General features: G+C 31.4%; 3 protein-coding genes across 3 annotated transcripts; 2 read left to right on the top strand and 1 right to left on the bottom strand.

The window, feature by feature from the left end:
• Nucleotides 3,594–7,882, top strand: LOC109351179 (probable polygalacturonase At1g80170). The gene is made up of 9 exons (XM_019592552.1): nt 3,594–3,882; nt 4,818–4,949; nt 5,077–5,247; nt 5,337–5,357; nt 5,465–5,672; nt 6,239–6,320; nt 6,401–6,515; nt 6,607–6,723; nt 7,449–7,882. The coding sequence occupies exons 1-9, from the start codon at nt 3,658–3,660 to the stop codon at nt 7,734–7,736; spliced, it is 1,359 nt and encodes a 452-aa protein (XP_019448097.1). The 5' UTR covers nt 3,594–3,657; the 3' UTR covers nt 7,737–7,882.
• Nucleotides 7,903–9,280, top strand: LOC109351181 (probable polygalacturonase At1g80170). The gene is made up of 3 exons (XM_019592553.1): nt 7,903–7,913; nt 8,005–8,121; nt 8,847–9,280. Exons 2-3 carry the CDS (start codon nt 8,050–8,052, stop codon nt 9,132–9,134), a joined length of 360 nt encoding a protein of 119 aa, XP_019448098.1. The 5' UTR covers nt 7,903–7,913; nt 8,005–8,049; the 3' UTR covers nt 9,135–9,280.
• LOC109351178 lies at nt 10,603–11,687 on the bottom strand. The gene is made up of 3 exons (XM_019592551.1): nt 11,389–11,687; nt 11,143–11,248; nt 10,603–10,984 (listed from the first exon to the last, which is right to left on the bottom strand). Exons 1-3 carry the CDS (start codon nt 11,541–11,543, stop codon nt 10,742–10,744), a joined length of 504 nt encoding a protein of 167 aa, XP_019448096.1. The 5' UTR covers nt 11,544–11,687; the 3' UTR covers nt 10,603–10,741.

Genomic DNA, 12,641 nt, shown 5'->3' with positions numbered 1-12,641 from the left:
TGAAACAGAGAATAAGACGTCATTGGAGACAGGTGATCCCCTTCATCACTAGCAATACGTGGAAGTGTTCTAAAAATGTTCTAAACCTTTGTAACTAGCTTTATCTATTCCTCATCTCCTTTCAAAAATCACTCTCAATCATCAGCAACCATTTCTTGGATGGCCTAATCATGTCCCAACTTTCATAGCCCTTTCAAATATAATAAAAGCAAACAAAAAAACTCATATTATCTATCTTACAAAAATCATATTTTACTTTAGTCATCTTTAATCTTAGTATACACCAAAACATCAATACACAAAAATTTCAAGACATGACTCGGGTCTAGTACTGGAATGTGATACTCAGATTTAATTCATCATTTGTAATAAATTTTTGCCTAAAAATATTTTAAAATCTGAACCATCAAAATTATTTTTAAGTCCATATGTCACAATTTTATATGGTACTAGATCCATTTTCAGCTAAAACGTCCTTGCATGTCGTGTGAGTGGTATATTCATCATTTACAATCTCATCATTACTATGTATCCGCTAACTTGTCATTTGTTCGACTTAATCCCTATGTGGTCTCAGGGTCCACATCTGATGTCTCATTTGTTTGTGTCATTCAATGTGTCAGGAGATATGCTCGGTCAGAAAATTATTTAATAATTATATTTTTAACCTAAATGATTTTTTTCAACCAATCAAAAATGATAATATATAAAATAATACAAAAAATGGGACAACAAATATGCTCCCATGATTCATAGCACAATCCTAAGTTGTGTCACCAATGACCATTGTGCTCCACCGTGCCTATATCTCGAAACCATACCCATCTATGTTAGCCATCTTCGTTTGTGGAAAATTATAATAGAGCTTTTTATTTTACTATTCTAACATAAGGAGAGATTCACTCTTACTTCAAGGATAAGTTTTTTAAAATTACTCATCATCCTAACCATCAATTCTAGGAAAATTTAATGATTTTAATTATTAAATAAATCTAAACTATTATGATTGTTGGATTCGCGGATCCCCGTTCTTCTAACATATATGATTGTTGGATATGACAAATCATTGTCATAATGTATATTTTTTATAAAAATGATCATTTTGACAAATTAGTGTGAGAATCAGTCTTTTCCCGACAACCAATTGCTCTAAGTTAAGATTTTGAAAAAAATTACTTTCAAATAACCAATATTAGAAGTCACTCCATTAATATATATCTATTTTCAATTTTAAGAGATAATTGTGTCTCTATAAGTGGAAATTCTTCACATGTTAGAATCGGACCATGCCATAAGCTGAAAACAACATCAAAAGCATAGACATCATAGTTATATGATTTCCTCATTTGATATACATATTTTTTACCAACTTTTCGCTTATTGTGTTTCACATGTTGGATTCATCATAAAGTAAGTATTGTAATTCTGGTGTAAAAAATGTCGAATTACATAAAATCGAGTAACACATTAGAATTGGATTAAATATGTTCAAGATAATAATATTTGTTTGTGTACGCATGTATCCCTATCACACTTTTGAATGCTTCTAATGTTATTGTACAATTTTTTATATTATTTATGAACTTTTATATAGGAAAATATCATAATAATTAGGCAACCAAATGACATTTTATTTGTCTACTGTAGTTTTGTTAATTTTTAGAACATTATTGATGAGTGTAATGTTTATGATGTGTTGTGTTGGTGCTTCCAAAAATACAACTTTCACTTTGGGCTAGCAAATACATTGGTTAACATAAGCAGTTTGGCTGATTATGAAATTCATTGTAGTTAATGGAGCTTATATCTCCAACACTTAGAATGTGGTGAGAATAAAAAGCTGGTAAATTTGACAAAGTTATACACATGCTTTCTCTCCTTTCTATATGTCTTCATTCATGTCTTATTTGGTATCAAGTCAATGAGAAAACTTCATCCATTTAAAAAGAAAAATTATAAAAATGAAAATTAATATTTTAATATTATTTCGTGAACTTTGATTGATCGGGACATGAAGACAGAAAAATTATAGGACATGTGATCTTATCATGGTTTACAAACTTTCTTTTCATCTTTTCTCTTGTATAAATAAGCTAATTAATGACTCACTTTTTCATTCAATTCAATAATGAAAATATTGTGAGGTATTCTTCAATATTCTAGTGTCAATTCTCTCTTTCTATAGAGCTTGAATCTTTGCTCTTTTTATTTCTATATTGAGTTCTTTCTTTTCAAGTATGAAAACATTTTTTCTCCTTACACTATACATTTTTTTATTCTTCTATACTTTATAACAGTGAAACTCTGCTTAAGGTATTAGAGTTCTTAACAAACTTTTTCCTTTATATGGTCAAAGGATAGTGTAAGCTTACAAAATGCATTATGGATGCAGCTTGTAACAAAAAGTTCACAGGGTGGCAAAATACAAAGTCACATTACTTACTATTCAACTAAAATTTAGTGTTGGTTTAGTGATGTAAAGTCTTGTTAGATCATTAATGTGATTAAATGTTAAAAGTTTGATTCATGTGATTGACACTTGTTGGTAGGGGTAACCACGAACTCCGAAAGAGATTAATTCTTTAACCAAAATGATAGGAATACCTTTGGTAGTACTAAAAAAAACTAAAATTTCTTTATTAGCATGAATCATGAATAGCTTATGATATCTATGATGTAAACAAGGCTATATGAATGTTTCCATACATATGTTGTGACTTACTAACTCTGTAATTGTATATTTGATGAGGAGTTTTTGTTTGAGGCTTAACCTTATGATGAATGAAATCTCATAACTGTGTAAAAGTATTATATACATATATAGTGATGATGCACTTTTCTCTTTGGTTATAACATTTAATTTGATTTGATTTCACATCTTAAAAAATCAATTGGACCATTTCAATTCTACTCTTTTGGGCTTGACTGTTTCATTCAATTATTGGTTGGCCTGCAATGTAGGACATCATCACTAGTAAAAAGATTAAGAGAAAAAGAATGAATGATATGATAATATATGAGTTCTATATATTGTTAATGTATCATTTACTATTGATATTTAGTTAACATTAACTCTTAAAAAATAATAATACATAATATAATGATTGTATATAAATTTTTACATTAATAAATAATTGTAATAACGTCTATCAATATTTAATTTAATTATGTCCATGTCCTATTAAGTTCTCATAACACTTATCTTAATTGAAATTTATAATATTATTCCACTTGCATTATAATCACATTTATACTTAAAGTATAAGAGCAGATCATTTATTCAAACAATAAATTTAAAAAACTTACTTCACATTTTAGTCATTAATATTAGATAAATTTTAAAAAATGTTGGTATAATTTCTATATAAAAAAGCTATGTCACCATATCATTTCCCTTTTATTCTCTTTATCATTTCTAGATTAAATCTAGTAATATAGAATTATGTCCAAATATAACCATAAACCTAATTTTATGTAGTATTTGTTGTTACTTTACATGGCTGTTTATTTATAGGATTGTGTGTTTTGCTGTACTCTGTAACTAAAAATTCCTACCTAACATCAAACTATATATATATATATATATAAATTCTTCTCAGAAGATTCTGTTTGTCTGTACCATAATCCAAACTCACATTGGTCTAAGTCTGACAAAAAATGAAGAACTTAGGATGTAATTGTTCATCTAGAACATTAATCATTATCTTCATTCATATAATTATACATATACTTGTAAGTCCATATCTCACCTATGCTGAAGAGTTTGACCCTGTTATCCAGCTCCCACATTCAGGGTCAAACATAACACAAACCAGATCTAAAAGGGTTTTTTCTGTACTTGATTATGGTGCAAGAGGTGATGGCCATCATAATGATACCAAGGTAATGTAATAATGAATCACTTTTATAACTTTGAAGTTTTTTTTTCAACCCTTTTGTTTTAGTTCCTTATCCTTTGTTGCCCCATCATTGGAATTATGAGTTATTGTTTAAAGGCTTCAACTTTTGAGATTTTGAACTGATTTGGTGGTGTTGGTTCGATTTATTTTTCTATGATCTACAAAATGTAACCATTGTTGACCAATAGTTATCTTAGTGCTGTAGCATGTAAATAGACAAGCATTTCTGGTTTTTTTTTGCATCAAGAGTGTCTCTGGTGGAGTCTGATCCTTTTGAGATAAAGAGATTACCAAAGAAATGAGTAAGATCCTTTCCAATTCTGCAGAGTTAAGTACTTCAAAAACAAAGGAAATACAACCTGCTATAATACATTTATCATTTTAATTACAATGGAAAAAACATTTTTGCCATCGAAAACAAAATGAAAAACAATAACTTCTTTCTCCAGTACTGAAGAGGATATTGTTCCCGAGACCTAGCTATTTTCGAACTATATTGGCCTTGTTAGTTCATTTTTGGAGATTATAATACAACAAGATCAGTAAAAGTTGGTGAACCAATTTGCTTAAAAACTTCAGCTGAAGGAGCAGAAAATATGGGGTGCAGGCAGTGCTAAACATGTCATAAGGAGGGTAGGTGGAGTGGTTCTTAAAACTTGAGCTAAGTATTTAGAATATTAGACACTTGCAAAGTGTTTAAGTGAAGTCAATGAGAATAAACACAGCAACAATAATTGATTACTCAAGTGGCTCAGTTTTGTTATATTTTGAGACTGGTGAATGGAGATAAATATTTGATAACTTGTTTGATAGAACTAGGTAAGATAAGGAATCACTCTACCTGCAACTGCAAACATAGTACAAAAGATCTATGATAATGTTTAACTGTCTCTTGACTTTGTTTATTTATCTTTTCAGGCCTTTCTGAAAGCTTGGAAAATTGCTTGTTCTATCTCTAGATCTACAAAAGTTGTTTTTCCATTTGGGAAAACTTTCCTTGTCTATCCAACTGACATTGCGGGGCCTTGTCGATCTAAGATCACTTTAAGGGTATGCACCAAGAGTCAAATTTCTCAGACATCAAAATAAATTTCAGCATCTGCATCTTTCAATTAGTAGATGAAGTCTGTGTATGGAAAATGTTAATTTGCTTGATTTGTTGTCAAAATTGTGATAGATCTTAGGTACAATAGTTGCGCCACAAGATCCTTCAGTGTGGAATGGTTTAAATCAGCACAAATGGCTTTACTTCCATGGGATGAATCGCCTTACGGTAGATGGTGGAGGGAGAATCAATGGAATGGGTCAGGAATGGTGGGCTAGATCTTGCAAGACCAACTCCACAAATGTATAGCTACCTGATAACCTTAAATTCATATATAGCACAAGTTTAATCATCCATGTAACTAAACTGACTTCAAAATGTTCCTTTTGCAGCCATGTCATCCGGCTCCAACGGTTAGTCCCGGTTCAAAATATGGAGCAGAACAGTTGTATAATCCTTGATCTAATGCATTTCTTATGCTTCTCTATCAGCTGAATATGAAAATTCAATTACAATGCAGGCCCTCACTTTTCATAAATGTGAGAATTTGAATGTCCGAAAACTTACTATGCTTAATAGCCAACAAATGCACATAGCATTCACCGACTGCGCGCATGTTGTTGCATCCCATCTCAAAGTATTAGCACCTGCCTTCAGCCCTAATACTGATGGAATTCACATTAGTGAATCAAAGGGTGTTGAGATAAAAGATAGTGTGATCAGAACAGGTAGGTTATCCTCATCCAAGTGCAATATTAGCTCTACTTGAAAGATATGCCAGTTTCTGCAGTAATTTCGACATGTCATTTACTTCAAGTAATAATTGTCGCCAGAGTATTACTAGTGAGTCGTATTTCAGGAAACATATATATCCATTGTTGGTAAAGATTAGGATAAGCGGAACAAGACTAGTGTACATGCTTGTGAAATCTTATGGTAAGAATGAATACATTGAGTAGATATCTGACAAGACCTTTTTCGGATAATGAAAGTATAAAACTGTATTGTTATGTTATTTTCGGCTTGTATAGAATTTTGCTAATTACAGACCTAGGTTGATATTGTTGTTAAGAGACATGAAGCATCAGGGGGGAAATGCATGTGCAACTTGATCGGTAATAATGCGATTGAGAAATACCATGCATGTTTGTAAATCATGTATAAAATTCGACAGAAGTGATAGATAGAAGTAATGAGTACTTTCATTATTGATTTGGTTGAAGTTCCAGAATACACTTCATGATCATGTAATGTGTCAGAAGAAAAACCTTCATCAGTCCATCTTCAATTTCAGGTGATGACTGCATCTCAATAGTTAGAAATTCTTCGCAGGTCCGGATCAGAGATATTTCTTGTGGTCCAGGCCATGGAATAAGGTTCAAATAACTTTCACTTTCAAGATCATTAACAGGATAAGTAGCATTAATCTTAACCAATATTGGAACCTATTTTTCAGCATTGGTAGCTTGGGAAAATCAGAATCAGAAGCATGGGAGAAGGTGCAAGACGTTCATGTTAACGGAGCTTATCTTTACAACACCGATAATGGAGTCAGAATCAAAACATGGCAGGTAAATTTCTTGACAAAATTGTATCTTTGTTTCTCTCTAAATGTCACACAGCAATACACAATTCCATTGACTTGCCTCAAATTTTTGTTAGGGTGGGCAAGGTTTTGCATCCAAGATCACATTCCAGAATATTGTGATGGAAAATGTGTCAAATCCAATAATAATAGACCAATACTACTGTGATTCTAAGCATCCATGTGACAACCAGGTATGGAATTTTCAGAGGTTTAAGACTTCAATTTTATGTGTGACAACAATGCAGAATCATTCTTTTGGGAAAGTTTGTGTAGTTGTGTGTCTCATTCTGCAATTCATTCTTAAATCTTTTCTCCTGGTTGGTCTCAGCTTCTAGTTTACTCTAGAAGTAGTAAACCTGTCTGCATGATGAGTGATGCCTATAGTTTAAATTGTTTATTTTGCTTAGTTAGAATCCGTCTGCGAGTTGAGTTTAAAATGAGAAAGAAGAGAAATGGAAGAGTTCAGATTTATCTCATAAGTGTGTTTTATGGCTTCCAAGTTTTTCTTTCCCTCTATTACTCGCAAACAAACCTTGAGTCTGTTTGCGAGTTAAGTTTTGGATGGGAAGGAATAGAAAAGGAAGACTTAAGAGTCACCTGATAAGTGTATTTCATGGTTCTGAACCCTTTCCCTTCCAAAACCAAACTCACAAACTAACCCTAATTCCATTTGCGAGTTTGGTTTTGGTGGGGAAGGAATGTTTCACAGTCATCTCGCAAATGTATTTCATGGCTCTAAAGGCTTTCATTTCCCTCCAAAATCAAACAGACCATGTCCATATCTTAGTTCTACAATTTCTAATGTTTTTATATTCCCATTGAATATATATACTTTTTCATTTCATACATTCACTATTTATTTAGTAGTAAGAGAATACAAAATAGCTGATTTGTAACATCCTAAATAAAAATGCAGACTTCAGCTGTGAGAGTGGAGAATATATCCTTCATTGATATTAAAGGAACTTCAGCCACAGAAGAAGCAATTAAATTTGCTTGCAGTGATTCCTCACCATGTGAAGGTTTATACCTGAAGAATATTTTCCTTGAATCATGCATGGGAGGAAATACAAGCTCTTATTGCTGGCAAGCTCATGGTTCAACTAGGGGTTTGGTGTACCCTCCTACTTGTTTATCAAGAAATCATGATTTCATTAGACAGAAAGTTTGGCTAGACTCAAATTCTGCTATTGATTCCATCTGAATAAAAAAAAGGGTATCTTGTACATAATAAAATGAGTGCATGAATATCTCTTTATAATTTATTTTGTGGATCATTGTTTAAGGTGAAGGCAAGATACAATGAAGCATATATATAATCTGTGTATATAATCCCTTTTGCAACTAAAATTTGACCTTTCGGTAAGTTAAAACATGGCAGGTAAATTTCTTGACAAAATTGTATCTTTGTTTCTCTCTAAATGTCACACAGCAATACACAATTCCATTGACTTGCCTCAAATTTTTGTTAGGGTGGGCAAGGTTTTGCATCCAAGATCACATTCCAGAATATTGTGATGGAAAATGTGTCAAATCCAATAATAATAGACCAATACTACTGTGATTCTAAGCATCCATGTGACAACCAGGTATGGAATTTTCAGAGGTTTAAGACTTCAATTTTATGTGTGACAACAATGCAGAATCATTCTTTTGGGAAAGTTTGTGTAGTTGTGTGTCTCATTCTGCAATTCATTCTTAAATCTTTTCTCCTGGTTGGTCTCAGCTTCTAGTTTACTCTAGAAGTAGTAAACCTGTCTGCATGATGAGTGATGCCTATAGTTTAAATTGTTTATTTTGCTTAGTTAGAATCCGTCTGCGAGTTGAGTTTAAAATGAGAAAGAAGAGAAATGGAAGAGTTCAGATTTATCTCATAAGTGTGTTTTATGGCTTCCAAGTTTTTCTTTCCCTCTATTACTCGCAAACAAACCTTGAGTCTGTTTGCGAGTTAAGTTTTGGATGGGAAGGAATAGAAAAGGAAGACTTAAGAGTCACCTGATAAGTGTATTTCATGGTTCTGAACCCTTTCCCTTCCAAAACCAAACTCACAAACTAACCCTAATTCCATTTGCGAGTTTGGTTTTGGTGGGGAAGGAATGTTTCACAGTCATCTCGCAAATGTATTTCATGGCTCTAAAGGCTTTCATTTCCCTCCAAAATCAAACAGACCATGTCCATATCTTAGTTCTACAATTTCTAATGTTTTTATATTCCCATTGAATATATATACTTTTTCATTTCATACATTCACTATTTATTTAGTAGTAAGAGAATACAAAATAGCTGATTTGTAACATCCTAAATAAAAATGCAGACTTCAGCTGTGAGAGTGGAGAATATATCCTTCATTGATATTAAAGGAACTTCAGCCACAGAAGAAGCAATTAAATTTGCTTGCAGTGATTCCTCACCATGTGAAGGTTTATACCTGAAGAATATTTTCCTTGAATCATGCATGGGAGGAAATACAAGCTCTTATTGCTGGCAAGCTCATGGTTCAACTAGGGGTTTGGTGTACCCTCCTACTTGTTTATCAAGAAATCATGATTTCATTAGACAGAAAGTTTGGCTAGACTCAAATTCTGCTATTGATTCCATCTGAATAAAAAAAAGGGTATCTTGTACATAATAAAATGAGTGCATGAATATCTCTTTATAATTTATTTTGTGGATCATTGTTTAAGGTGAAGGCAAGATACAATGAAGCATATATATAATCTGTGTATATAATCCCTTTTGCAACTAAAATTTGACCTTTCGGTAAGTTAAATTGTTGGGTTTATTCAAGTGTGAAGTCCCACATTGGATATGCGGGGAGGAGTAAAATGAGTTTATAAGTAGGAAAAACTCATGAAACTAATATCTTATAATTTTGGTTTAAGACGTGTTGTCTTACGGTTTGTGTCACTCCATTTTCAATGGGCTTGTGTTTCGGCTTTTATTGGGTCAATGCTTATAGTCAAATGTTAGTATTTGTTAGGAATGATTCGAAGTCTTAATTTCATACGCTCAATTCCTTAAATCCTTTTACACCAACTATCATATCATCTTATGACTTCATTTTTTTTATTTGTTGAGGTGAAACTCGATCCTCAACCTCTTTCCCTTTATTTCTTAAATCTTTCATTCTAATGATGAAGCCCAATGAAGCATGAATCTTAAGTATCCAACATCTTCTTCAGAAATGTTTTACCAAGCCATGTTTCTAATGTTTAGAGGCACATAAATCACGTTGCACCACTGTTGCATCATTGTGCAAAGTTTAGTTCCATTGCTTTACAATGTACAGTTCTATTCGTTCAACATTTTTTCTCTTGATTAGAAATTTAATTATGTACAAACAATAATATGTTGTGAGATTCATTTATAAAACTTTTGAAGCTTGTATGGGTAGGTAAAATATTTGGTGCGTTCAATTCATCACTTAAAATAAAATATAAAAACTAGAATAAATACCTAGCTAGATTATAAACTCATGCTTACAAACTTTACCATGTTGCCACGTTTACTACCCTTTTAAATTTAAAAATGTATAAAAACTTCACCATCTTAATATTTGTCACATGCATATATCATGTCTACCATTCATATTTCTTGATTGACATTGTATCATATATTATATATTATAAGGTTGCTTTATGTCTACCATTATTTCAAACCTATCATATTTTGTCATATAAATAGAATAATAATGTTAAAAACAAAAAAAAGTTATATTTTGATTGATTTGAGAAATAAAATGAGATGTCGATCTCAGACCCCTATATCTATGAATTGGCAATAGGAATAAATTGTGAGGATCAGAAATTTTTAAGAAATCTATGAACAAATATTTAATTGATATAAATTTAGGATATTTGTTAAGAGGGGTTGGTTATTTCCCATTAATATATAACTTGCTTGTCATGATTTATGAAAGATGTTTGTGATAGTTAAGAAACAACACAATATGTGACACTATCCAATGTGCACTCTACATATCTTTATCTTCAACTTTCTATATATGAACAATCCATTAAACTGTAAACTCAAGCTTATACATTCAAATATAGAACATACTATTTTAATGAAGAACAACATGAGGAGTGTTTATTATTAACAAAAGTAATCTAGACATAAAAAGAGGATGCCACATGAACAAGTACAAAACACAAAACATAAAACATAAAACATAAAAGAATAATTAAGATCCTTTAGCCATATATAAACTTATCCAACTTGTTGTATCTTTTGTTGCATCAATTGAAGGTTAACTCTTGAACATGATCTAACCATTTCACCTGCTAATGGAATCACAGGGAGACTATCACAATTGCATATCTCAATCATGAACCCATCTGGGTCATGGAAAAATAGTTGATCCACTTGAATTCCACCTTCTTCTACCATTGCACGTACATATTCAATTTCCATCTCCTTCAGCTTATTCTCCACTACCCCCATACTTTCACACTGTTTAATTTTCATACATATATATTATGATAATAGTTTAACAATTTTGTACAATGCTATAAAGATTAAGGTATAAATATTAATTAATCTACTTAGTTTGTTGTAGTAAGATATGTGTAACAAATTAAATAAATCATATTAAATTGATGAAACCTAACCTGAAATGATATATGACTATCCTTGGGGTTAATTTCTGTCTTCCTTGAAAGGTTTTCTGGTTCCTCAGCTCTCAGCAAGTGAATTCCAATCCCATAGCCAAATAACCTATATATAGTTATCACATTCAAATTTAGAAAACAAACCAAAAAAACTTGCACAAAGTTTTCATGTATTTATAATCTTAACAAGTCAAAAGTACACACTATTTGAATTGAAATTCTCTTATATAAAGTATGAAAAATTACCATGCACCATCAAAATTAAATGATCCAGGTCTCCTAATAGGAAAAAATCCAAGAACATTCTGGTAGAAGTTCATAGATTGTTCCACTGATGCACATATGAGAGATATGTGATTAACAGACTTTAGGTGGAGAGGATTTCCTACACTTTCCTTCATATTTTTTTTTTGTCTTTGGACAAAATATTGATACCCCAACAAGTTGAAACACAGAAAAATGGTAATACAAATTATGAAATGAGAGAAAAAAGAATGAATGTTAAGAGAGATTGATAAGAAGAAGAGAAAAAATGAATGATAAATGAAAGAGGTAGTCACGGTAGTCCACCAGCTGAAGCGAAATCAGTGGGCCATATATAGAGAACAGATATCGGAATCGTATCCCAAATCTTGTCCCGCACAAATAGTAATAATGTTATGTTAATTAAACAGTTAAACTAAAATTTTACAGTTCAAAACGATTCAACTCTTTATTCAATTAAGACTATAAACTATAATCATTTTCAATTCTAATCAACGATCGAACCATCTGATCTAGTCAGGTCCTTGTAATATTGATTTAACCTATTGTATTTGGAGATAGAGATTTAAATATTTTTATTTGATTACTTTGAAATATACTTGCCCATAAAAGTTAATATTGTCGGAAGTAATGGTGAACATGACAACACATGTCTATTATAAGAATGAATTATGGATTAATCTGACACATCAGCTCCACGTTGTTGATTAGGATCGTATATGAGTACCAATTTTGCCAACAATTCCTCCTAAATACCAATTCTCACAAGTAACTCAATTACTTCAAAGATATATCAGATAAGATTATATGACTATACTTTTCAAGTGAGTGCTGGTTAAACAACCCATATTCTCAAACATGTTAGTGGAATATATTAAGAGAAAAAATATATGCCTTCAAGATATATTAGTTTTATACATAATTATTGTAAGATGTTCTATTCATATGGTGTTTGTTCAAGTGTTACATGTTTAATTTTCCTTAAGCAAACTCTTGGATTTAAATTTTGTGGATTGAAAAAATATTCACCGAGAAAGTTAACACATATATATGTGAATGTTCCCAACTCGAACATGATTACATATAGTGTGAGGATACTAATGACAAACCAAAAAAATCTTCTAATCATATTCAATCATTATTGATCAATCAATAACTGAATGGTAAATGATTTACCAAACTTGTATAAATATTTATACTAACAGTTCATGTAAATTACACTAATATATTTATAT

This window comes from Lupinus angustifolius, chromosome LG06, assembly GCF_001865875.1.
Source record: "Lupinus angustifolius cultivar Tanjil chromosome LG06, LupAngTanjil_v1.0, whole genome shotgun sequence".
Classification (NCBI taxonomy): Eukaryota; Viridiplantae; Streptophyta; class Magnoliopsida; order Fabales; family Fabaceae; genus Lupinus; species Lupinus angustifolius.
Note: the sequence above shows the minus strand (reverse complement) of the source record. Positions and strands in the feature narration are given on the sequence as shown.